General features: G+C 36.5%; 1 protein-coding gene across 1 annotated transcript in view; it reads right to left on the bottom strand.

Moving 5' to 3' along the window:
- The window catches only part of cntnap3 (contactin associated protein family member 3), a 666,293-nt gene that overhangs the window by 529,982 nt on the left and 108,404 nt on the right, over positions 1–27,907 (bottom strand). Inside the window, exon 2 of the mRNA XM_039759435.1 lies at positions 2,342–2,452. Coding sequence (XP_039615369.1) covers positions 2,342–2,452 — 111 coding nt within the window. The remainder of the gene's footprint in view (positions 1–2,341; positions 2,453–27,907) is intronic.

Genomic DNA, 27,907 nt, shown 5'->3' with positions numbered 1-27,907 from the left:
TTACAGTAGAGGGTGGAAGACGTCACTATAAATTTGGGCAGTTTCATATACAATATACATTCTTCCTCATCCATAAGTGCAATTTTAGAGTTGGCATCCAACATAACGTACATGTTTTTGGGATAAGGCTGGGATCTAGAGTACCTTGGAGAGAATCCATATGGACGTGCTGAAGAATATATAAATTCCACATTGATAGTGTCACATATGCATGAGTAGGGGGCATCTTCAGGGTTTTTATGCTGCTTGTAGTTCTCAATTCTAGGTCAGAGGTTGGCATTGTCATTTATATCTTTCCCTCTTTTCTCTTTAGATCTGAAGACAAGAGGCACAAATACCTATGACATCACTTCAGCTTTAGTAGGAAGTACCCGCAATTTGAAGTCCCAGGGTACATAAAGAGCAGGTAACACTATAAGTGGTCAGTCCATGACTAACATGTGAATAAGACATACTGAAAGACCAGTGTGCTGGCAGAATACAGTTTCTTTTTCTTTGTTTGGGATTTCATCTTGCCAATTAAACTGGGTTCACTAGGTGGTGCCTCAATTCTTTATCTTTGTGTTGTTCTCTTATTATATGTGTTAGCAGGAATCTGAAAGCAGTGATCTGCAGCTCCAAAGCATTGCCCCATTTATTTATATAAAGCTAAACAAGTTAATTCCATATTTCACCATGATGAATGAATAAACAAACATGCACATTATTTCTTATTTTAGCTAGAAATTCCAGCCTTTTACTTATTTCCTTAATTGCTCTAATCATTAATATTCTTTGTAAAGTGAATACAATTCTGCAGCAGTGAACTAGTGTGTGTGTGACGTGCACACCTTAGGCAGAGATTCTTTGTCAGTAAGACCACAGATTTCCTTTAGTGGGTTAAAATATAAAAATATTACTAGTACAATAGAAATTAACTATGAACCTTTTATAAACAGTAATATTATTGTCCTTGTAACTACTGTATTAGGCACAATCATCTATCAGCATACCAGAGTTTTTGTTTTTTCCCCATTTTTTCTGTCCTCTCTGTTCATCTGAACTTATTACAGGACTTGCCTTCAGAGACTTTAAAAAACAATACTAGATTTAAGGACTCTGCTTCTATATATCTGTCTTGTGGAAGTGTGCATTAATTTTTATACTGTTTACTCCAGATTACTCTTACCTCTTTGTTATTTGTTATTTCTTTGCTTGTAACTATTTCTTTCACATCCTGTAAAGCACTTTCAGTTGCATCCTTTGAATGGAAATGTGCTGTAGAAATGAAAGTTGATGTTGTAGTAGAGCGTGCATGTTAGGTTGTTCATTTGGCTGGGGAGTGGAAAGTTGCAGATTTAGGAATAGATAGTGTGTAGTCCAGAGCGTGTGCAGCCGTCCCAACCTGATACTGACAGGCAGCGAGACAAGTTTTGCACACAACACCTGGTTTGTTTACATAAATCCAGCACACACAGTAAAGCTTAGCCCCTTCTTTGCCGCCAGTCCTTCCGCCTCCACTCCTCCTCAGTTTTTGTCCTCTTCCTCATGACTCTGGCCATCAAGTGGTGGTAACTGGCACCTTTTTATAGGGCACCCGGAAGAACTCCAGGTGCCCTATGAGCTTCTTCTTCAACTAGAGCCCTGTAAAGGTTCAGGCGCCCCCTGGCGTTGCCCACAGGACCCAGCAGGAGTGAGCTTCCATGCTCACAACCCATGGCCCTGCTACAAGACAAGGGCTGAAAAAACTCTGTCCCCGGGTCCATCCATACTCAGGACATCCCGGCAATAGCCTCAGGAGACACAGAGGCCATATGAGATCTCGTTTTATAATCTAAAGCAGTGGTTTAGTCTAATTTGTGCACTCTTATAAGATTTAGAAATACTATTGAATACAAAAAAATTGTTTACTGCTGTATTCTTATTTTAAGTCAGTTTTAAAGAATACTTGAATAGTTCAGTTGTAATAGGAAAGAGTTTTGCATTTGCTTAACATAATGAGTTCCAGAATGTGGAACAAATCTATGTAGACTACAGAGAAACAGGAGCTTGTTTAACATTATTTTTCTTGTACTGTTAATACACCCCTTATACATTTTATACACACATACACATACATATATACGTACATATATTATATAATCTGTAAGTACATCAAGAATTTATGACAAATAGGAAAAAGACAAATAAATGAGTGGTCAGTGTACAAAACTCTCACAAATGACCAGTGGACAAAAGCCTAATGTCGAAACATCTGAAATCTTAAGGCATAATTTGAAGCACCGGGAAAAAAATATAATGCACGCCAGATGTTAAAAAATGGTTTCTCTTTCTATACTTTTTTGTATATATGTTAACTCACCATCTCGTCTGTTCAGCTTTGCATATCCAGGACTATGGCTGCTTGACAGCTGTGATGAACTATTGAAGGATGTTAGGGGTAATGTAGATACCAGCTGATCATCACAATTGTCTGTTGAGAAGAAAATAATGTAATTAGTGCACCGTGCTAGTGGTCTGTATTGATTCCAGCAAGCCCGCTATTCACACAGATCACACTGTATTACCAAGAGAGCTTCACCTACAAGGCTGCTTGGAATCAAACAACAATAATGAAACACCATTGTGGCATGACACATAAGATGTGCTGGAAGAACATTAATTTCATGTACTATATTATTGAGTTTATTCTTAAAATTTAAAAAGACTTTAATTCAATAGTATTTCCAGCATTCCATAATATCAAAGAAAGGTTTATCTAATATTTGTATTTTAATATTTCAAATCATTTTATTTAAAATATTAGAGCCATTTTCAAATAATTATCAATTAATTCATTAATAACTAATCTCAACTTCTAATAGCACTTTCACCAGTGGTATGAGCTTTTGAATGTCTTCTAAACAAATATCATTGGGTTAATCGTAAAGCCAACAATGCCCAGCATCTTTCACTACATCATCTCCAAATCAACAACATTTCTTGGCTGTAATCCGATTTTCTCTGTCCTTATACTTATTTTGGTAAAAGTATTGTCCTCTTTTCAGCACAGCTTTTCACTAGTGAATGGTAAATCCCAGTGCTCTATATCGGTCACCCTTTTCTGACTTTTTTCAAACATCTTTATCCACATGTGTACACCTTGGAAAGTTAAAGCATTCTACACATAATATACACATTCTACAATTTATGCAGCATAAATTGGGGCCAATTTAATTTCTTCCAAAAATAGCACAGCACATTCTTTTTTGGTGCAAATTAATAAACTGGCAGCCATATTCACTGGGCAGTGAATTGCAAACTTGCAGAAAAACAAAAAAACAGCAGCAAGTTACCAAATCTCCAAACAAAGTGTTATATGTTGCATGCTCAAAATTAACTACCTCATAAAAATTGATTGAAAACAAAAGAAAGTGTGAAATTATGTTGAGTTAATCACTCTACCTATATAGTTTTTGGGAATCTCATAAGATGTTGTCATTTGTAGATGACATTTCATTAATTTCTACAATTTACTGACTGCACTGGCTGGCAGCAATGTAGAATGGACATTAAATCACTCAGTAAATAATATGATATGTTAACACATAAACAGACCCTAATCAAGTGATGTTAACTGTAGAAACAGTCATACAAGATTTCATAACCAGAATGTGAAAATACAAATACAGAATCTTGGATAATCAGGAAATTTATGACATTGACCTTTACATTGTCACAATAATGACATCATACATAACATACTCCCTGCACTTGTTTTGTTATACTTGTACCTTTTCTGAAAGTGTTTATTTGATATTTGGACTTCAGGCTTCACACAATATAAATGTCATATCTACATTTTGTCAATTATTACTAAAACATCAAAAACATTTCTGTTTTAACGATGTGTTTACTGTACATAGATTGTTGTAGACATGGAACACACATGAAATGCATGTATTCCAAATAACGATACATTAATTACCCTGTACAACTCCAGGCAACTCACATGCAGGAAAACAGACTTGAGCTGAGTGAACTTTCTGTGGTGGTTGGGAGCTTGCTGCTTGTGTTGATCAACGCATTTACAAAACAAAAGACGTTGACGGTGAGGTGCAAATGGATCTAAGTTTTTTCATAGGCTTTGGTAATTCTAGTGCTAATTTAATTTTGCATTTTTATCTTTACTATGATAACATAGTTTTAACATCATTTTGAAAATGTTTTTTACTCAGTGTAGTGCTATTTTAAACTTGGTTTGCTTTACCAGAGGTCCATTACCAGTCATCTGAACATTGATGCTGCAATTTGTGAAGTCATCACTGACGTTATTTAGGATGGCAGTACAATAATTATTTTAGATTATCTTTTGATATTTAAAACAAACTCATCTTGCGTTTTAAAAATTATCCTTTATCAGAAACTTCTTTCTGCTAGTTTTGGTTTTGCGTTTGGCAGTGCTCTTTTAAGTACAACTTTTTGGGCTTCATTTTGCATTTAGTCAGTACATTTTTTTTGTCTTCTTACTTTTACCTTTTGCCTGCACATTGATTAAATATCAAAACTTTCTTCCAGGTCTGTGGACACTTTCTACCACAACATTAACATAATCAGAGTATCATGTGGTACACATGGGTAGATCGACTCCACATCACTGCAAAATGAAAATCAATTTTCCAATAGTTATGGAATATCAGTACACAAAAAGACAATCAGAGCAACTCTCAATCCTAGACAACATAAATACTGTACATTTATTCTGAGACAGCATGTGCTTGCACAATGGAGGAAATGTAGTATCTCTAGAGAAAACCTATGCTGTCATAATGTGTACATGAAGATTCTTTATGGGGCCAATGAATCAAATATATTACCAAGCATGATGGCACCTTTATCCTCTGCCACCTGTCAAAGTAGAAGAATACATTTACAGAAAAAAATCATTATGTATTAAATAAAATCAGAAATCATATGACTGTTGTGATTCCTGCCACACTAAAAATAGCAAGATCACAAAATCCAGACCTGCCTTCTCCACAGGTCTGAATACTCTGAATAGGCCTCACACCAGGCAGCTTTGCCCCAAACTAAACATTTCAAGCTTCCAGCAGTTACAGACCCAACAATGGGGCTAAGGCTTTTTCAAGTTCTAAATCTCAAAAACATTCAAAAGGAGAAGATGGAAGACCACAAAACCCCTAAACCAAAATGCAAACAAAAGCAAAGTTTCTTTAGGTTTAAATATTTCTTTAAAAAGAAAAAAATCAAAAGCTTACAAAAATAAGGCAAGTGTAACAGGGGGAATTATAACGTTTTGCCAGCAAATGTTTATAAAAGTTAGCCACCATTCACTGTACTTTATAAATAAATACAAGGGTCAAAAACAATTAAATCAAGTCATTAAATAAAATATTGGAGCAACCAAGCAATGCAAAAAAATCTGTGTGAACTGTACCTTCTTCATTTATACAGCTGCATCAGTAAGTGACCCTGCCAATTAGACTCTATATAAATGGGACAGGGCAGAAAATAATGACAACTAATACAATGTAAATATAATATTAACAAACACAAAAACGACAAATATTCATCACAATATGACAAAGACAACTCAGACAGGTCAAAATCAAAAACAGAAATAATTACATATGAATGATATGTGAAAGAACAAAAAGATTGAATATAAAAAGAGTAAACTTGAGTCACGGAAACAACCTTGGTTGACTCATGACAATGACAATTTAACACCCAAATGAGTGAATTTGATTCTATACTTTTCCATGTGATAACAATTTAAATCAAGTGTTAAAAGTATATTTTTGTGGAGTTTTTGACCTGAAGACACTTGATATATGGGGTAAAATCTGTTACCATAAATACTTAATTATTTAAAAGATAACATAATGTTTTAGCCTGAAACTCTTAATAACAGGATGCAAAATTAACACATATTTTACTTTGGGTAATTGAGAGTAAACGTGCAATGATTGGACATTAAGTGTTTCTTCCATTCACAGTTTCAAATTATCCATGACAAATTATGGAGAGCCACGGTCATATTCAGCAGCATTAGTTGCAAGGCAGGTACCAACACTGAATAAGGCACTGCTTACAAACACACATATAGTTTAGATAGTCTGTGTTTGATCCTAGATCATTGGGACTGTGATCTAGCTGGATACAGCAATGAAAGATGGAGAAGAATTAATCTTGGGTGTTATACCAGTGTATAGCAAGGCACACTCCCATACTAATCACACACACACACGGCATTACCAATTAAGAGATGTGTAGCAAAACATACAGTAAACATAATAAGATAACACAGTATTGATGATTTTTTTTTTACTCAAAGACTTAAATGTAGCCCTATAATTAGAATTACAACGGTTTGATTTTTAATATAGATGTTATTCTCTCTAGATGCTTTCTCCCTGGCTTAGTTCCATCCATTAATCAATTTTCTGAATTTGCTTTCTCCATTGTAGTCATAGGGAGTTACTGGAAGAACAGGGTATGAGGGAAAGTTCAACCTTGCATGTAATTCCAGACTATCAATGGACTCACATCCATGAAGTCATACCAGACCAATTTAAAACAATCAATTAACCCAATATGCACTAATGCAAAAATCTATGTACAAAAGAAAACACAAATATACTTCAGTAAAATGTTCAGATCGCACACAGAGACTAAGTGAAATAGGAAACGAATTTAGGCCACTAAATGCGTGAGCCTGCAATTGTATCCACTGTGTTTTTCTCCAGTTTTCCCTCACAATTAATATATTCTTTCATAACATAGAATATGTTAAAATAAGTTAATGTATTCGTCTGATTAAGGCAATCAAAGTGCTAATTGTTTGAATATGATTTGGTAAAATCAGCACATTGAAGAAACATTATAAAATGTGTCTGCCTTTATGTCCTAAATGAAAATAAGCGATTATATTTTATACTCGCATCTCATTGTCCATTTTTTAAGCCCACATCACAGGGAATTTAGGCAGCCTTAGACTTAATGCAGGAGCGAACAGTGAATGGGATGGCCGACCAAAAGAACACTGGCTTATTTCTCATACTGTTACTTTATTTCTATTTTTCCCAGTAAAATCCTTTTTTTAAAAAAAAAAAAAAAACAGGTGACTTTCTTCTTCAGTATTACTCTATTCACCTGCTTTCTGAAACAGATGTCTTCACAGTTTTATCATTTTACTCATTGTTACCATCAACAGTTTAATTCATTTGAAGAATTTTGTTTTGCACTTTCTATAATATTTACACATACTGTAATTACATAACCTACATGCAATCAACTCTTTCACCTTTTTGATCATTGGGAATAATACACTTGAGGATGCTTATATTAGATCAACATAACCCTTCTGTTCTTTCTCAAACGTGGAAGGCTTTGGTACCTTTTAAACTGCTTGTGATTTTCTCTACTCCAGTTAATATTTATAGTGTGGAAGTGATCCTAATTGTTTTAATTACCAAAGATCAAGGAGTCAAAGTAAAATCCAGCTGCCTGTTAAGAGTGTTGCCTGAAAACGCAGGATTAAACAACTGAATCATGGGGAAAGATAAGAAGAAGCTTTAACTACAAGACCTTGGGGTGGTCCGGTAGAAGACATACAGTATATAAAAATGAAAGTGGTGGCTAGGGTAAGGGTGAGGGAAGGGTGTCAAAAATGGCACGCCAGACAACTCACTGAACAGTAGAGGTTAAAATAAGCCCACATAAGAAAGGCAGGAATGATAATAATGCAATTTGCCACAAGGTTGTTTTAAAATGTTGTTAATGGTATGTAGCATTCATAAATGACTTGACTTTTGAAAGTAGACCTGTAATATTGTAGCAGGCATATTTCCTCATTACCTCTAAATGTCCAATGCTGTTTCATCCTGAGCAGAATCATTCAATTATTTCTTTCTTATGTAACTGTTCTGAGCTTTGTCTCTTGAATTACTGCAGTCTTAGGAGACAGAGTACAGATAAGACGGCAAGTTAAATTACTAGTGTAATTTGCTTGAACATTCCAGTTCATTTTGCGACTTCTCTCATCACGCTAAGTATCATAGTTCAGTTGTGGCACTGATTTATTTGCATAATTTTGACAGACAGGCTGCAGGCCGAGGGGAGGGGGAGGTGGGACCTCAGGAGTAGGTGGCCAGGCAGGGCCCTCCTCACTCACGCGCCAGCCTCCATTCGAGTCGCTTTACCTCTCGCCACGTGTTAGAGCGTAACTTGCCTCCACTTAGCTAGCGATACCTGTTTGTTAAGCAGACATTATCATGTAGAGATTTTTAAAGAGTAACATTTTATGTTTTAGAGAAAGAGAGAGAGAGAGATCACAGCTACGTGTGTTTTAAAGGGTACCTGCTCATTGGCAGAGATATCATGGCCATGTACTCTTCTCCCCACATGAGGGATGCTCTCCCATTAGAGCTAAACACGATCAGGTACAGTAGCAACATTTGATGTTAGAGTGTACCTACTTTCCGCTTGGCCAGAGATACCTTGCCAATTTTTACATTTTTGGCAAATAGATCACATCTACATTCTCACCCCTAATAGCAAAACCAAAAATATTGTATATCAAGAGGCCCTCTGATAGGAAAGCTATCAAATTCTTCTCAGTACAAATTATTAAATTTTTAAAAAAAATTTTATTGATTTTTAACATTTGTCCTATTTCACTACTACACTGGAGGAGCCGTGGGGGACAGCTAGTCAATTACATATATAAAAATCATTGTCCAAAGAAAGCAATCTCTGAAAAGGATTTAGTGGTTTATATTGACACAACATTTTCATCTCCAAATAACATGCTAAAGCAATTAAAAAGTTTAATAAAATATTAGGTATTAGAATTTAAAATATTGAATATGTCAGACAATTTGATTGTATTTTATAGTGCACAGTGAGTCTGTGTTTGGAGTATTGTGTGTAGTTTTGATCATCATCCTACAAAACGACATAACAGCACTTGAAGCTGCGCAGGAGAGCAACCAGGTAAATCCCAGAACTTAGGGACATGTCCTACTGTGAGATATTCAAAAACCTATTTAGTCTTGAGCAGAGGAGACTGAATAGGGACCTAATTCAGGTTTTCAAAATGCTTAAATGTATTGATAAAGTACTGTAGATCAAGCATAAGTTTTGTAGTTTAAGGAGGAATCACAATACTCAAGGACATCAGTGGAAATTAAGGGGAAGTGCACTTAGGACTGAAGCTAGGAAGTGCTGAGAATCTGGAACAAACTATCGAGCCGTATAATTGAAGCAGAAACCTTGAACACCTTTAAGAAGTATCTAGATGAGATATTGGGCCAGCTTAGCTATTAGCTAAACAAATGATCTTGATGGACTGAATGGTCTCCTCTAATTTGTCAGATTTCTTACATTCTTATGTTTTAGTCATCTTGTAATTTACTAGTTCAAGCAACATCTGTAGCTCGCCAATCCTTTAATCTTCCAGATTTTGGCAAGCATCACAATAAAGAAAAGTAAATGGATATGAAGCATGACAGTATTTTATCATAATAAATTACCTTGGAACATTTCTCAGTATTTGAGAATTGCAATGTGTTCAGCAGATTTTGCTTGTGCAAAGCAAAATTTTTACTCTGTCATTAAGAAAGTACATGAACATGGCAACATACAGTATATGCACTTTGTAGTCAAGAATTTGAAACCCATTTGTATTTAAAAACAAAATACTTGTACGCCTACAGATTTTAAGATGGCTAAGTATCTAGCCCTTTCCTGTTAGTGCCATTATTGTAGGGACAGAAGTTTCAGAATGCATTACAACATACGGAATATAATTTGCTGCTGTTAGACTATGACAAATGTGTTTAGAGATTATTCAGGTAAGAAAGTAAGGACGACAGACAAGTGTAGTAGTTGTACTCATTAAACATGGCCTCAGAGAGTGGTAACATGTTGATCAGCATTCACTGTACTTTGTACATGTGACTATAATGACCCTATAAACTTCTAATACTCCACTTACTTATTAAAGTGGCACAGTGATGCCTGGCCACAGTCTATGTTGAGTTTGCCGAAATGTCTGTGTGGATTAGCCCTCAAGCCTTCACCAAGGATAGGAATGTTACAGTAATTAAGCAAGTTTTTGTATTTGTTGTAGTTTGTTTCGACATGGACTTGTGCCCCATTCCCCTTTATGTCCCTACCTTGAGTGTTATTCAGATAACATGGCTTCTGGTCAATGAGACCCTAAACTGGATTAAGTTTTGAGGTCAATAATGGGCTGAATGAACTGACCACCTTAAACCTCTTTCCTGGACTGACACAAGCTTTTGACAACAATTTTTCATAAATTCTTATTTCTGTATTTTATCAATGGTTATCATTCTAGAATTTTAACAGCATTCTTGCATACATGTATATACTATGGCTGGACAATTGGTAAGGGTTTACTAAGGATTTAAAGATGCTAAAGAACAACAATCAATGTGATCCTACAAGACAGTGAAAACCTCTGTTTACTGTTTCTGGCAGTAGGATTTTAAATTTATATTCCACCGCATGGTTGGTGAAACTATAACTGTTGAGGATGCTCAGGAATTAAATTTATAAAAGGGCAATAAAGAGAGAAAGAGGGACTACAAAGAACATTTGAACAGTTGTGATGAGAACAGGCCATTCATCCCAGCAAGTCTGTCCATCCAAGTTACCTAAACTATCCAAAATAGCATCAAATTGAGATTTGAAGGTCCTTATAAAGTTCTTCCATCTACCACAGCATGTTTTCTATATTTTTAAGTTTTTGACATTTGTACAAAATCAGCCCTTAACATACATCCAACCATATACCTGAGCTTGAAGTAAAGTTAAGTTTCGGATACCACCTGGCCTGGAAGTTTGTGGAGGCTGTCAGCATGTCAGTTATAGTCCTAGACCTGTTAGAAGATAGCATATGGTCCTCTAGTAGTAGGAGTTAGACAGAGTTTCATATTTAGGATGCAATGTCCACAAGGTGAGTAAAAGAGAGGTGTTATGCACAATTTAGAAAAATATGGGATGTATTCTTAGAGATTAAAAAGAGTTTGAGAAAGATATAAAGTTTTATAACAGAGCAAGCTATATTGTTCAGAGTTCAGTCAAGAGTCATTTAACCAGAAAGAATTAATAATACCAATTAAACTTAAAAAAAAGAAATTAAATGGCAGCAGCAAGGTGAAAACAAAAAAAATTATCTTAACCAAATATATGAGAATAAACCATAAGAGATTTGTTTTACAATAACCCAAAAAAAACCTTGAATGCTGAAAATACCACATCACCATCTTAAATGATCAAATGATGGCATTATGCATTGCAGTTTAGACGAACAAATGGAGAGCAGCCAGTGTTTATTTTTATACACAAAATGACTTCAGCCAAGAAAAACCAACACCAAATGGCAGCAATGAAGAGTCATTTTAAAAAGTTGATGTAATGACATCACCATCATGAAAATAAACTTAAATTGTAGTTAATTGTGTTGAACACTACAGAAGGACATTGGTAAGGAAGACTGCTAAAATGCTGATACATTCAATGACTTTTACCATTGGGTCTAGTCTTCACTTTAGTCCCTTTAAGTTTGCGCTTAAGTAACTTTTACTGTAATCTATGGGAATTCTTACTGCTGCCGAGTAGTAGCATTTTCATAAATGTGCAATAAAGCCAAAACACACAAAGACAGATGAAGTCACCCATGGTGCAGTACTGGATGAAAACAAGAATTGTCAGGAAATACATCTATTCTTTTAGGAGCTCCATGAATCGTAAATGAGTTTCATGAATAATACAGAAGAAATAATTCAGTTTAATTATTGAATCTGCATTTCATTCTGTTTAGATTGGATTTTTCATGCAGGTTTTTGGAGAAACAAAAAAGGTCAGCCTGTCATTATTACATTGACAGATCCAGTGATAGAAGGAAAAAACACACTGGAAGCGACATGGCAAGGGTAGAAATCCACCACAAAAAACAAAAAAACACTTTACTGAATGTTCCTTTGCCTATTTTATACTTAAACAAAATGATTATTGCTTGGTATGATGGTTACCACTGATGTCTCACCAGTCTTGAAACTGGGTGACTGGGCTGGCACTCTAACTTAACACTTTCTTCCTGTGTCTGCATTTTTTGAAGTTATGCTGTCATTTCATCCTACATCAATCAACATATCTAAATTTGATTGGAATAAATGAGTGTCTGTCAAAATAAGTAATGTGATGAGTCATTCAAAGGTTTGCTCTTGCACCCTGTTGCTGCCAAGACAGATGATGTAAAGAAAAACTGGTTCAGAAAATGGAGGGATGGGTTGTCTATAATGCATCAGTGAAAGCAATAATTAACTTTAAGTCAGGTGGATGACAGCTCAGGAACAGACATGCATAATTAGCTTTGTCACAGGAGACTTTTCAGTGTTTAGGATGCAAGCTTTTCACTTGCAAGGTTTAGCTTTTATTGGTGTCTGTTCAGTTTCTCTTCTCTGTATCTTGATGTGGCATTGTTCTCATGTCCATGCTATTCTGATATCTATAGAAAAGTTAACTCAGACACTGCGAGTGTTGGAATCATCACATTGAAAGATTCTGATGTCCGATCGGACAGCCCAGCACAGACTCTACTATAGAATGTCCAGAGAGGGTGGACGACCAGTTGGCTTAGGTCTCTAGTAGTGTGACAGTGTCTCACTTGGTCTTCAACTTTCCTTCCTATAACTGACTGTGGACTCTCCAGAGGTCCACAGTCCTGGGGTGATCACGATTAGTTTTTTTGATTTTCCTGTGTGTTTTAACAAATTTGTATTGTTAGGTGTTGCCTGAAGAAGGGGCCTGAGTTGCCTCGAAAGCTTGCATATTGTAACCTTTTTAGTTAGCTAATAAAAGGTGTCATTTTGCTTGGCTTTTCTCTACATTCATAATGGCTAACACGGTACAACACCCTAGTACTATTGTTAGGGGTCTAATGTTACATTTAGTAAAGTTCTATTTAATTTGTCAAATTTATATTTTACTTGAGAACTTGGCACTCGGTGAAGAGTGCTATACAAAGATAAATTACACCAAATTGAATTTTTTATTAAAGTTTGTTTCTTCTTCATGTTGACAATTCAAACTCTTCATTAAAAGAAATAACCTTTTGTTGTAGCCTGGGCATCGTGCTACTATATGTCTATTTGACTTCAAACAGTCAGGTTCCCCTAGTATATACTGGTTTGTCTACTCTCCTATTTAGGCCAAAACTCTCTCTAATTGTGCGGGCTCCATTTTAATGACTCCTGCATTCCCACATTGACATGAACTGGACTTCACCTACTGCCAATGTAAGTCTTTCTCTTCTCTAGCAACACTCTTATCCTTTTCTTCCTCTTGTCAAAAGGGTTCCCTAGTATGGCAAGAAATTTAATGTGATTGAATGAAGGAGTGAAAATAGTTGAGTTAATCTGATCCAGCAAGTATTAGTTTATCTCACATTTGTAAAATTTTCATACATAAATTCATCTAATTAATAACTCGTTTTCAAAAGAATGATGTGAGAAGTTGGACTGTAGTCCAAAGGAAAGCCACACTGACGTACACAAACCCAGTGTCACTCACAACTGAAATATATAGAGCTGTCAATTAGAAGAAAAGCTCATTAATTATTTGGCTCATTTCCATAACTGAGACCCTCAGGGCTGAGGTTCCTCATCCCTGATTTAAAGATTCTCATTAATGAAATTAGAGTAAGAAATTATACAGAATATGAAATGAATACAAATATGCATCCATTAATTTTGTTAAACCAATATTTCTAATATAAGTGAGTGAAGGCTATCCTGGCAGCTTTAAGAACAAGAAAGGAAAGAACACATAATAGGAAGCCAATATATCACCTATATCACTAAGCATACTCTTCCACACAGTCATACCATTTAAGACCCTGCTTCAGTCCACTCTGCTGACCATATGGCTGTGTACAGCTCTAACATAATCAGTAAGTTTGCTGACAGCACAACAAACGTGGATCCTTCAACAATGGGGAAGAGTCCGCTTACATGAAGGTATGTCGACTGCCTGTCTCAACCTGTCTTATAACATGGAGAAGACAAAAAAAAGATGGTTGTTGAAATCAGGAAGGCCCGTGTTGTCCACACGTCAATGCACACTAAGGTGTTTGTAGTAGATTTGATAAAAAACAGCAAATCCCTTGGTGTGTACCTGACAACCAACTTTTAGTCAATTAACAGTATCTCAATAGCCAAGAATGTGCAGCAGGGTCGGTGGCTGAGGAAGGCATACCTACCTTCCCTCATTTTCACAACATTCTACAGGGGCACTGTGTTCTGACCAGCTGCATTACTGCCTGTTTGGGAAATGTATCGTCTCCGAGCAAGGTCCTACAACAGATAGTACACACAGCAGAAAAGCTCCTTGAGACTTTTTTGCCCTCCAGTAAAGACATCTTTATCAAGCATTGCATTTACAAAGCAAACAGCATTGTGAAGGATGACTTGCACCCCTACCACGGTTCCTTTTCCCATTTCCATTTGGCTAGAGGTTCCAAACCAGTTCTACCAGATTCATCAACAGCTTCTACCCCTTCTTATAGTTCTTGTCTTGCATTTGTCCTTTATATAAATGTTGCATCGTAGCCCTGGGGAATGTTATTTCATGCCACAGTATGCTGCAATACGATGTACGGAGGTTTTGACAATAAAGCCGCTGGATTTGATTTAATCTACCATGACGGTAGAAGGAAACAAAAAAAATGTGGAAAAATCTCAAAGACACAGGAAGAACATGAATATTCCACATATATATATAACGAATACTCCAGGAAACAAGCCCTGGTTCTTAGAATTGTGAAGCTGCAAAAGTAGCAACTACACCAATAATTAGTTTGGAATAAATAACATAAAAATATATTCTTCATTTATAAAACAGCAGCAACTAAAGTCACCTTCCAAATAAAACACATGCAGCATAAATAGTCTTAATAGTTCTCTGACAAAGTTGCATTAGGAGGCAGGTGGTTTTGTAATCATCAATATTTTGCCAAAATGATATCATAATGTTCTGTCACCCACAAATGTTTCTGCAAAGCAGCTTGCACAATAAGCTGCAGCCAGCTTTCTTTTCATACTTTGTGAACATCATTAGCAAACTTGAGGTCTGAAAGCATAACTTGAATTTTAATGATTTAATGTATGCTCTAATACACACCTAAATAAGTCAAGTACACTAATGAGATAATACCTTCGAGGCCTGAGAAAAATCCTACTGCAATGATTCTTTTAGGGTAAGGTTTTTTTTTGTTGTTGTTTTTAGAATTTTCGTTTGCATCAATATTACAATTATAGAATTGCAGTCAATTATTTTAAGGAACCAACATACTTAATCATCAGGCAGAAAGCCATAGGCAATCACAGTAGCATATGTTACTAGGTTTCAAAATGGTTACTGGGCAGGAATCAGCAAATACAAATATGAGAAAAAGCTCATCCTGAGATGAGGACCCCCACAGATATATGACAGACATTCGTTAACCTTCTTACAATATAATCCATACATTTAAAGAATTATCTCACAATTAAAAAAAAAAAGAGAAAATTGGTAGACATTTAAGAAAATCCAAGCTAAACTGGCTAAACACTTCTTAGATGTAAATTAAGGATAAAAGTACAAAGTGTTACACACAAAAATAAGTGCAAGGAATAGAAATACAAGATAAGTGCCAAATTATTAAAAAAAAAAAAAAGTTTCCTCTGTCAAAATCAAAAATATATTCTTATACTGATGATGATATTCCAAATGAAAGCACTTATCCAAACTACATTCATTAATTACAACACCAAAACAGAAGTCAGGATAGTTTTGCTCAAAGTTTCCAGAGTATGTATTTGTAAAAATGCATTTAGACCCTTAGGCATTCTTTGTTGCACACCATATAAAAGCAAGCCGTTTTCATGTTAAAACTCTGAATATTAAGGGTGTGTCTAAGGAAGCTCCGATTTTTTTCTTCTTTATAATTGAAGCCTTTCTAGAAAACTACACCAGATGTTCAAGTTCATCAAAGATGCATACTGAGAAAGGAACTCCAGCTGGTTTTCTTGTTGGTTCTTACACCTTGACAATGAAACATGCAAATTACATCTCTAGTGGAAAGTGAGGTAGAGTGAAAAATGTAAATGTTTCTTTATGCGGAGGGGTTGGAAAAGTCTGTAAACATTAGCATTATTCACATAAACATCAGCCTTTACAACACTGAAATATTAAACTAAATTGAATAATCCCTAAGTAAACAAGACCAATGAACTGAAAATCCTTTTTAAACTTACTGTTTAAAATTAAACATTGTATATGTTTGATACACTATCAATTTTAATACTTTTGTATTCCCCCATTATATTTTTATAATATTCCAATGACAAGAGCAGCATTTTTTATATTTGTAGATGAGGAGGATGTACATCATTTAAAACAGGGGTGTCCAAATCTGGTCCTGGTGGGCCACAGATTTTAATTCTAACCATCTTCTTAATTAGTGACCCATTTTTGCTGATGATTAACTTGTTTTGCCTTAATTTTAAATAACTTGACTCAGGCCCCTTAGTTATTTTGTTTCCTTAATGAGCAGCCAAACAATGAGACATAAAACAAGCCACCACATGATCAGCTAACATTGAAAATAAAGAAAGGTGAAGGTATCGGTCATGTTGGTCGGCTCAGGTCACCAAAACATCTTGATGGTGGTCTTAGAAAAAGCAGAAAATCAACAGTCTGCTGTGGCGGACTGAGAACAGCAACAAGTCATGACATTCAATAACGGCTTTAATTAAGAGCAAAAATTGACTTCTCATTAAGAAACTGGTTGGAGGAAGTTGGTTGGAGTTTGACGTTCCAAATTAGCTGATCCTCTATTGACTCGTTTCACATCTCACTTCTGTTTGGCTGCCATTTAATGAAGAAACACATCAATTCAGATTACTGAATCCTTAAAAACAAGGCTATTAAAATGAAGGGAAAAGGAGTTAATTAGCAGAGAAAGCTGCTCGTTGATTAGGAAAAGGGTTAGAATGAAAACATGCAGCCACTGCAGTCCACCAGGACCAGAGTTGGACACCCCTGATCTAAAGTATACACAAAATCTAACTGGGAGCTAACTCTACTAGGTCTGGTCTGACTCCAACATATACACCTTATAACTGCAGTCCACTGAAGATGCCATAATATTTGTGGTGTAGCTAGAGTTTTTGACACCTGGGGTGGTCTTTCAGTTAGACAAACCCATTAAACTTTACATTTTCATCCTTTTCTTTTTTGTATGAGTATTAACTACATTTTTAGTAACAGTTACAGTAATTGGTTTTCTTCACGATGAGGTATTTCAATAATGAATTTTTTTTTAATACTTCTTCCCTCACCTATTTCTTTTTTCTAAAATCAGTACCACTCTGTTTTATTCACTTCATTTTGAGATTGAGAGAATAATAAAATATCAATAATGACCCTTTTGGTCAGAGTAAGTTGGCAAACTGGTCAAGAATTGCATTTGTAAAATATAACTTTAAAAACTGTTACAGATACATATGTTGCAAACATAAAAAATGGTGTCATTTAGACATACTGCAGATAACACACATTAGCTTGCCAAAGCCCTATCAAACACAATTGTCAAAAGTCTAAAAAGTCTAGTACTAAAGTTTTTTTATAAAGTGCAGCCACTAAAAGATCCTACCCGGCTTTACCAGTGCATACCATCTGCCTTTCTCCTGCCCATGTCTCAATTACACAAGAAAAAATACCCATGTCAGAATGCTGTTTATTCTTCCCTTTGCAACTGGATTTTGGACCTTCTAGTAGAATGACCACAGACAGTCCGCATTACCAATAACATCTCCTGCACCATAATGCTTAGCTCTGAGTCCCCCAGGGATGTGTGCTTAGCCCACTTATGTTCAACTTGCTAAATCATGACTGTATTGTGATGTACAGCTCCAACAGCATTATCAAGTTTGCTGATGTCACAACAGTAGTGGGACTCAACAGCAATGTTGATGACACAAGGGCACAATGGAAGAGAGCAGACTTGTGCAAATTAAACAACCTACCTCTCAATGTTGATAAAATTAAAAGAGACGATTGTGAACTTCAGGAAGACCCAGCCTGACCACACTTCACTTTTCATACAGACTTCTGTATTAGAGAGAGTGAAAAGCACCAAATTCCTTAGTGTGCACCTGGTGGAGGACCTGATATGGTCTATCAAATTCATTTCCTTGATCACAAAAGCATAGATGTGACTCCACTTCCATGTCATATCATCAACACATTAAAAATGCCATGACCAGTTGCATCACTGTCTGGTATTGCAATTAGATGGCTTACAATTCCATGTCCATACAATGGACAGTGCACACTGTGGAGATCGTCATAAGATGTTCTCTCCCATCTACCATAGCCAGTTTCACCAAGCACTGCATCTGTAAGGCCTACAGCATTGTGGGAGATATCCAACAATCTTTTCTGTGCTTTCATCCAGCAGAAGGTATAAGACTTTGCAGACCAACACGACTAGATTGAACAATGGATTCTTCCCACAGGCAGTGAGGCTCCTGAACACAATGTTATCACGTGTCCTTGCATGTACACCGTTAACATGGGCTCTTTTTTCAGTTCAGTTTAACTTTGTACTATACGTGAAATTACAAGAGACGGGCTGTTCTGTTAACAAATGAATAAAAACAGACAAACATACAGAATTCCATTCACATACAATAAAAACACATGCTAAAATAAAAGGTTTCATGAAAAACACAAAATTATAGAAATATAAATGAAAATAGTAAATAAATCCTGGATCTAAGATCTATTTAGAAGTATGATTGCTGCCGGAATATTGCTATTTTATATCTTTTCGTTCTGCTTTTGGGAACAGTAACATTTTCCATTGGGAAGTAACAAAAATTCAGAGTGCAAAGTATGGGAGACATTACAGTTTGTCATGCAGTTCAGAAATGGTGGGCTGAGTTGTGAGTTTCCAATCAGCCTTTTTGACCGTTTAACAATCTGATCCATTTTACTTCTATGTTTAAAACAATGATTTCCAAACCAAGATACCTGAGAAAAAAATAGAACAGAATCAATAAAAGCACAATAAAGTAATCTTAACAGGGTTTTATCAATTTGGAAATAACAGTTTCCTTAGACAGAATAAACACCGGAGTGCCTTTTTACATACAGTTTCACAGTTTGCCTGAAAATTTAGTTTAGAATCAATTATTTTCCCCAAATATTTGTACCATGTCACACTCTCTACAATTTGACCATTAATACATACATCGTCATGATTATTACCAATTTTCCTGAAATCACTGATCATATCCTTAGTTTTAGATACATTTATCTAACCAAACTTATGCATTATTGGGCCATGATCAGTGTCAGTTTCCTGGAGTAGACTCAAAATAACAGAATTGTCCGCATATTTTAAAATAATCCTGTACTCCCATCTACTGACACATATTTGTATACAGGATAAATATAAGTGGCAAAAGCAGACATCATTGTGGAGTGCCAGTTGAAGAGCAGACCTGATCAGGCAAAATTCCATTCACCCTTACTATGTGTCCTTTTTGTTAAAAAAAAAAATCAGTATCCAGTCCACAATGTTATCCCCCAAGTTAAAATGTGCCAAGAGCCTTCTAATTAAAAGGTGTGCTTCAATTGTATTAAAAGTAGTTGACAAATAAGTCTAGTATGTGACCCATTACCCTCAAAATGTCTGAGGACAACATTTAGCAATGCAACAATGGCATCTTCTACTCCTCTATTTGGCTTGTAAGCAAACTACACAGTATCCAGAGCATGTTCAGTTTTGTTTAAGATTTCTGTCTTTATCACCTTTTCAAATGATTTCGTTAAGATTGATGTAAGAGCCACTGGCCTAAAATCAAGAGTTTTCGGAGAACTGATCTTGGGAACAGGGATCACTATAGCCTACTTCCAGACCTCTAGTACATATTAATTATATAAAGACTGATTTAAAAGGTAATGAAATGTAGGGCTTAATTCTTTTGCACAAAATGTAATGTTGTTGTCTTTTTGTTCTGTTTTAAACTGCTGACCATCTACCAGGTTCTAACTCAATTACTGACTATGATTACTAAAATCATGGGTGGATATGTGTCCTTTACTGTCCCATAGCAAAAATACAGCATCTTATCCCATCTGGTTGGTCAGGATACGTACAATTCCGGTAGAAATTACATGGCAACTTTGTAAGTAAAACAAAAATATTGGTGCATTAAGTGAATTTGATTGAAGATTTTGCACTGTGTTAGAAGTAATGCTAGAAACAGATACAACATTGGCTTTTGGATGAATATTAACTACAGTTAAAAAGACTTGAGGAAAACCCTGAGGCAGGTAAAAATGACTCATGGAAACAGAGAAGTTTGAAATAATACGCACAAATGTATTCTCTAATAATAACCGAGTTACAATATCGCTTGTTAAAAAACAGACATATTCCATCACCCTGAATTTTTCCAGTCACTTCTACCTTTCAATTCAGCCGTACAGGCACTTCAAACCCCTCAATATACAAGTGATTATCCTCGTCATACTCAGTTAGCCAAGCCCCCATAAAAGTCAGGACACATCAATCTCTGTAATCCTTTTAAAACTAAATGTTCCCTTGTAATTCGTCTACTTTATCCCTCAGGGACTGGACATTATCCATTGATAATCAAAGATAGCAGGATCCGTGTAAATCATTGTTTCCTTATCTGTAGTCCAACACCTCTCTGTGTCACCTTTTTCTCACATTTCCTCAGTAAAGAAACCAATAAGTGCCAAGAAATGCCTGTCAAACCGGCTAAGATTACAGGGTTCAAATGCAATTGACTGGTCCTAGTATACCATATCTAGTTATTGTTCTATTTTGGCATTCCTTGTCAACCAGGCATCTTCACTGATTGTGGTTTTTTAATATGATGTCAATATGTAGAGATGTTGTTCCTTGTTCTACATTCCCTTATGTAAAATTACCCGATATCATTATATTGTCATATTTATTATCTAAATACTGTATTGCATCCCTAGAAAGCATAATTTCATACACATCTAAATTAATACAGGTAAGTATGTGTATGGTATGATAATAAGCCCACTTGACTTAATCTTTCCTCCTTTTTACCACATAAGCAAAAATGTCTCCTTATTTTGCTCATACTTTTTCTTCACAAGCCTTTCTCCTTTGTAAAAACTTCAGCGAACCTTTGCTTTTCAGGAGTTACTGCATAAAACAGGACCAAGCACCACACTGACACAACCTGGACATACAGCCTTGAACTCTTTAAAAATAAATTAAAAAGCACACCACTAGACATACCGTAACCCCAGTGTGCTATGAGCTCTTATAAGGTAACAATGGTGCTCGTGTCATCAGACATTTCCACAAGAGGAAGAAGATAATCTCAGTTATATTTGATGATTGCAGTTAACATAAAACATTGTTGCATTGTTTACAGCTGAATACCACAAAATCTTCGTTTATAAATTCCTTTCATTAAATTCTGTCATACTTTCGTACCCCACTATGAACCCACTAGCTGCTTTACTCCCCTGGGAAGCCAAAAGTCAACAAAGTAACCAAAAGTAATTTTTAGTTAGAGACCGTAATTATGAAAACATATGGCAGTAATGTTCTGTCAATTTGTTGAACTACAATATGCAACAAACCTCAGATGAATCAAATGATTAACATTTTATAAGATGCTTTCTTTTTCTTTTTTTTTTAAAGCTAACTGCTTTTTTGCAGTGGAATATGCAAAACCATACGCCAGTTGTATCAGCCAAGTGCTTTTTCTCTTCCTTCTAATTCTGTTAATGGTTTATTAGGAAACATAGTGCAAAGCTATTGCTTTCTTAAGATGATTTTTTCACTTTACTTCTTCAATTAATTAATAATTAAAATGATCAGCAGGGTATTAAAATCTTAATCATTTTGTCAATTTAAACTTTTTTCACTGGGAATTCTTTGGAGTCTAAAAATTGCTTTAGATTTTTTCCACAATTGAAGCATACATTAATGTGTCACTGCAACTTGCATTCTTAATTGAAGTATTTTATAAATAAAAAAAAATTAAGTCCCCAACTCACGTCCAACAGAGGTCTTGGATGTACTAGAAGAAACGTCAACATTACCTGATCACTTTAAGTTAGGAATGTGAATAAAAACTGTTTAAAATGCTGAGCTGCTTTGAGGTTAAAAGCAATTTTGGGAAAAAATAATTAGCATCCAAACCTCACCCCCTCTTTCCCTTGCACCAATTATAAAACATTTTATTGAGAAAGCAAAGTTTCAACATACCCTCCTTGTCAAAGTGCTAGTTGACTCTATAAATCAAATTTCCACCACTGACTCAAAATCAAGTGTAATAAAGGTGACCAGTGATAGGCCCAGATAAAAGGGGTTTTGGAACCCTGCCTTACTGGTCATCCTCATTTTGCGCAATCCAATGGCATGCACAATCACAATTTATAAATATAAAAATTATTCCAGTACTTGCAGAAGCGCCTTTTATAACACAAGAATGGAAGCAAAAGTGAAGTTATACTTAAGCAGCATATGAGACTGACATACTGGAGTCATGGAGGTCACACTAAGAAAAGAAGTGGGAGGACTTTCTCAGATTCAGGACTCAACATGGTGAGCCAAATAAGCAATGTTTATCACCATTTATAGTTTCTGTTGTCAGTCAGAATTTGCTGTTTTAACAATTATAGGCACTGATGATGTTCTTTGTAGTTGAGCTGTTTATTTAGTTTACAGGTGCATGGCCTGGTTGGTAATTCACAGAGAAGTATGTTATTCAATATTTTAGTTTTCATAAAAGAAAATTGTGAGTTTTTAAAATGCTGTTTCAAAACATCCAAATCGAGGTGCATGGTGCTAAAAATAAGGAAAGTAGTGGAGTCCCCATATGTTTCATAACTGTGTGTCCAGTCTAGAGCCAGGGGAAGATCTTGGATTCCAGCTGGATTACTATGCCACCATCCATGATGCAAGAACAAGCTCAAGGACTGGCTTATAAAGGGGAATAAGTCAGGTAAGCCTGGTAGATTTAAGGCCGGGATCTACCAACATGCAATTTTGCTCCAATTCCATCCCCCTGCTGATAAAATCAATCCCAGATAGTACAGGGGAGTCCCTAGAGAGAAAGATCAGATGATTTGTCAACATGAGGCTGGGTGTCAGCAGTCTAAGCAATGCAATACCATATGGGCATAGAACTTTACTGCAACTCCCTTTCGGCAGTTTCACTGAAGGGTTTAAGGTTGCACAAACAAGGAAAGCTCTTCGGGACAGAGATTACATGGACCTGAAGGGATTGGCAGCTGGAGTAGAAGTATGAATAGGAAAGAAATGGAGACCAGATGAATCAGTAGAGATAGTAGAATTGCACTTAAGGCATCAAGCTCTAGTGGAACCGTGGCCAGAGGGAGAGCCATCCTAAGCTTCTTCCCCAAGACCTGGGATGAAAACACCCTAGGCAAAGAAGGACACCATCCTCATCAGGGGAAAGACTGAGGAGATGTGGAAGAATGATGAGCAAATAAAACAAAGGGACTTCGAAAGGATGGACAAGGTGGGACGGTGCACTCCAATGCAGGATCACCTGGGAGAACATCTGTCAGGCAGACCCCCATTGTTTAAGTTACTTGTCAAAGTTGATTATGATGCCTTTCCACAAACCATCATATCTGGAAGAACAGCAAGACAGATGGTCAATGGAATACCATCTTAGTTGCTGCCCAAAGGCACCTGGTAAAGGCTGTTACCATTGGCACTATGATGAGGTGCTGAAGACAGTCAGACAGTGTAACCACTGCAATACATACCAGCAGACACCACTGTCCACTAAAGAATATTATCTCCTTCCTCAAGACAAGAGAGACACATGTCCAGCCAAAATCTGGGACTGGTCTCCTCACCTCTGACTGCCAGATAAGAGTAGATCTGGGCAAAAAAGTTAAAATTCCAAGACAACATCATACAAATACACACTCTGACCAGACAGAATAATCTTTTCAGAGGCCAGCAAACAGTTAATCATGTTCAAACTCATAATGGCGTGGGAAGAAATCACAGAAGACGCAAATGTATGGAGAAGATTACTATTTTGTGGACTTTGTGAGCCGAATGAGGTGGGCTGTAGATGCTTTATTTCAGCTGGTGATTATGGGGGGCTGAAAACTGGAAAAAGGACACAAGAGCTGTAACAGAAGCTGCAGAGAGAGCCACTAGGTACTTATAGATTGAGAGAGTAAATTCTTGAGACGTTGTTACTGGGATGCAAGCCAGGATGTGATCAAACCTGCTTGGGTCCCCAGGATGAGGGTGTATAATGTTGAAAGACAAAAAAATGTAAGAAAAAACGGAACAAAATTACAGTTTGTAATTCAGACATTGAAATTCTGGCTTTTTGAATTCATCCACAAATGGAAACTTGGCAATTGAAATGATTAATTCTGTCACAAACACTTTAATGATGACTCACTCTGACCCTGCAGTTATAATATGCGGTAATTTCAACCACATGACTTTGGAAGGAACAATGACAAATGACTATGAGTTTGTGTCTTGTTCTACTTGAGGAAATAACAAGCTGGACCTTCTATACTCAAATATTAAAGATGCCTTTAAGCTTAAACTATTGGCTCCTTTGGGCAGATCTGACTACAACCTGATTCATCTTATTCCCAGCTATAAGCCGGTTATTAGACGGCAACCTGTTACCACCAGGATGGTGAGGAAATGGAGCCTGGAGGCTGCAATGTCTCTAAATGACTGCTTCCAAATGACAAACTGGGAAATGTTGTGCAAGTCACATGGGGATTCAGTCACTGCATAAAAGACTATATTAACTTGTGTCATCACTACAGTACCCTCAAAGACAATACATTTCTTTCCAAACCAAAACCCTGGTTTACTAAGGAGCTAAAAGGTCTTCAGAACGAGAAACAGAGAGAATGCATATCCAGCATTAAAGCAGCTCTGAAGGACACACAGGAAGTGCTTAAGAAAAAGCAGAGTGAAGAAAAGAAAGTTTACAAAGCAAAAACAGAAAACAAACTCATTCACAATCTGGAATGGACTGGGCAGAATTGCTGGACTCAAGCAATGTGGGGTTCAGGTAGTAAAGGTGGATGTGGACAAAGCTAACGGCCTGAACCAATGTTTTGATAGATTTTCCCTTCCACTTATGCCTTCTTCCAATGACCAGGCTTCCCACACTATCCCTACTACTTCAACAGAGGAGTCCACCTCTTACCATCAGTATGGACTGTCCAAGTAATGAGACAACTGAGGAAGCTACACAAATGAAAAGCTGTGAGACCAACTTTGTGATGTCCTCTGTCACCTGTTCAATTGTCTCAAAGGCTCTAGAAACTGGCACTGAGGTGGTATACATCCTGCAGGCACCTCTTCTCCTATTGACCATAGACCTTGCTTCTCACATCACTTCTGAGAGACTGGTCCTGGACTATATGAGACCAATTTTGGTAAACCTCCTTGATCCACTATAGTGTGCCGATCAGAGAAAGACTGGATTGAAGGATGCAATTATGTATCTGCTCCACAAGGCTTCTTCTCACCTGGACCAAGCTAGCTTTCAGCACTGGGAGGATAATGTTTTTTGATTTCTCCAATCCTTTTAATACACTCCATCTGTCAGGCAGACTGCAGTTTGTGAGACTCAAGGACTGTGTTTCAGATATGGATGTGAGCACCACAAAGAACAGTCCTGTTTTCTTTTTGACTTCACTCTGTACATCTGACTATAAATAAAAACACCAGGTCATATCAGTTGCAGAAATTCATATGATTGTGCAATTATGGGATGGATTGATAAAGGGGATGAGACAGAGCATGAGAGTCTGGTGGAAAACATTGTTTCTTGGTGCAAAGAGAATTGTCTGCAACCTAACATCAGCAAAACCAATTAACTGGTCATTGATTTTTGCTACAACAAACAGCCTCTGTGCCCGGTCACTATTCAAGGAGTGGATGTAGAGGTGGTCCACTCCTACAAATACTTGGGGGCCCACATCAAAGACAGGTTCGACTGGTCTTGGAACACAGAGGAACTATACAAGAAGGGGAAGAACAGACTCTTCTTCCTTAGGAAACTGTGTTCTTTTAACGAGGGAAGTAGCATTCCTTTACATCATCTACAACTCTGCGATGGCCAGTGTGCTGTTCTACTCTGTGCTGGGCCGGTAAAGTCACTTCAAGATAGGCCCACCAAATCAAGAAGCTAATTAAAAAGGGCAAACTCATTTATAGGATGCACTCTGAACGCCCTTGAAGTTGTAGCGTAGGAGAAAATTAAAATAAAACTGAGTACCATGATGAACAATGCTGCACATCCTCTCACTGACACACCAACACTGAGGACTTTCAGCCAAAAAAAAATTGTTCAGCAGAAGTGTGTCAAGAAACGCTACTTGGGCTCCTTTATACCAGTAGCATTAAGTACACAGAATGCCTTATTGGGAATGGGACTGCTAACTCAAAAGTTTTTTCTTTCTGTTAAAAGTTTTCTTCCTTTTTATAATAATAATAATTAATTACATTTCTATAGCGCTTTAGTCATTCTGGTGTGTGTTCAGACCATACTGTGTGTGTATATATACACTTATCTATGTATGTATTCATTTAAACAGCTTCTGTAACAAGTTCTGTCTATCTAACATCATGGATGACCCATCCCAATGCATTGAGAAGGTGCATCTTGTAGCATGAACGGCATGGAGTAAAATTTTTTCTAGGGGTCAGTGCGCCCCTTGGATATTCATTTTTTGCACAATTCAAAGTTGTATTTTTATGCACATTAAAAAGGACTGTACTGCCCCAATAAGTATTGCTTCTAACTGCCTACTTTAAACATTTTATTAGGTGGCCGTTTGTTGAAAATGCATTATTTCCAATTGCAGACAACAAAGCACATGAACAGATTCTAAATGCATCTAGTATCCCGGAGCTTCGGCTATAAAAAGACCAGACTGTGGTGCACAAACATGAAATGAATTACTGCTGAAATCAGAGGGAAAAAAAGAATTTAAGAGTACGTGAAAGCAACAGTAAATTGATTGGTCTTGCTGGCAGATGGAATATGATTTCTTTTTTAACGCAAAGAGCAGTGCCAAAGCAAAGTTTTTCTGTGTAGCACAGAGCAGGTATTTTTTTAGCCCTATCTTAGATGGTACTGATAAAAATGTTTACTGTCATGCTGATCTGATATGAGAAAATTGCAATCTGCTTTGGGTGCTGAGTAGAAGTATACAGGCCTTCAAGAGAAGTCTAGTGCTGCAGCATTCTACAGGAAAATGGCCCGATAAAGCAATCAGTAAAGCCAGATTGAACAGACTTCATATTTGTGGAAAAAAATAGGTACTAAGGAAGTGAACATTTGATTTATCAGTAACTGATATAACTCACCTTCCCCATCCCCTGTGATTTACATACACATATTCTTTACATTTAAAATCCAGTCAGATAGCTAAGCCTACTCAGATTACATAGAAATAGCTCAAATGAATCACTACTTCTTAAATCTTTTGGATTTAGATTCTTTTAGACTTGAGATACGAAAATTGAGAGTTTCAAGCAGAGGGTGCTGAAGAATAAAGCTCTTACTATTGCTTTGCACTGCTAAAAACCTCCTATATAATAACAAGTGTCATGTAATTGCGTTCTTTCAGCATGTTCCCTTCTGCAACAGCTGTAATACTTTCTCTTTCACTATACTGGAGGAAAGCAGTGTACACTGTTGAGTGTTTTCCTGTTAAATTGTTCAAAGTTGATAATATGAGCAGTGTTTTCAAGAAATACACAGCATGTGTAGTTTAGCATTATTCATCATTT

The sequence above is a fragment of the Polypterus senegalus genome, chromosome 7 (genome assembly GCF_016835505.1).
Source record: "Polypterus senegalus isolate Bchr_013 chromosome 7, ASM1683550v1, whole genome shotgun sequence".
In the NCBI taxonomy this organism is placed as follows: domain Eukaryota; kingdom Metazoa; phylum Chordata; class Cladistia; order Polypteriformes; family Polypteridae; genus Polypterus; species Polypterus senegalus.
The sequence above is the reverse complement of the archived record's forward strand: the minus strand, read 5'-3'. Positions and strand labels throughout refer to the sequence as shown.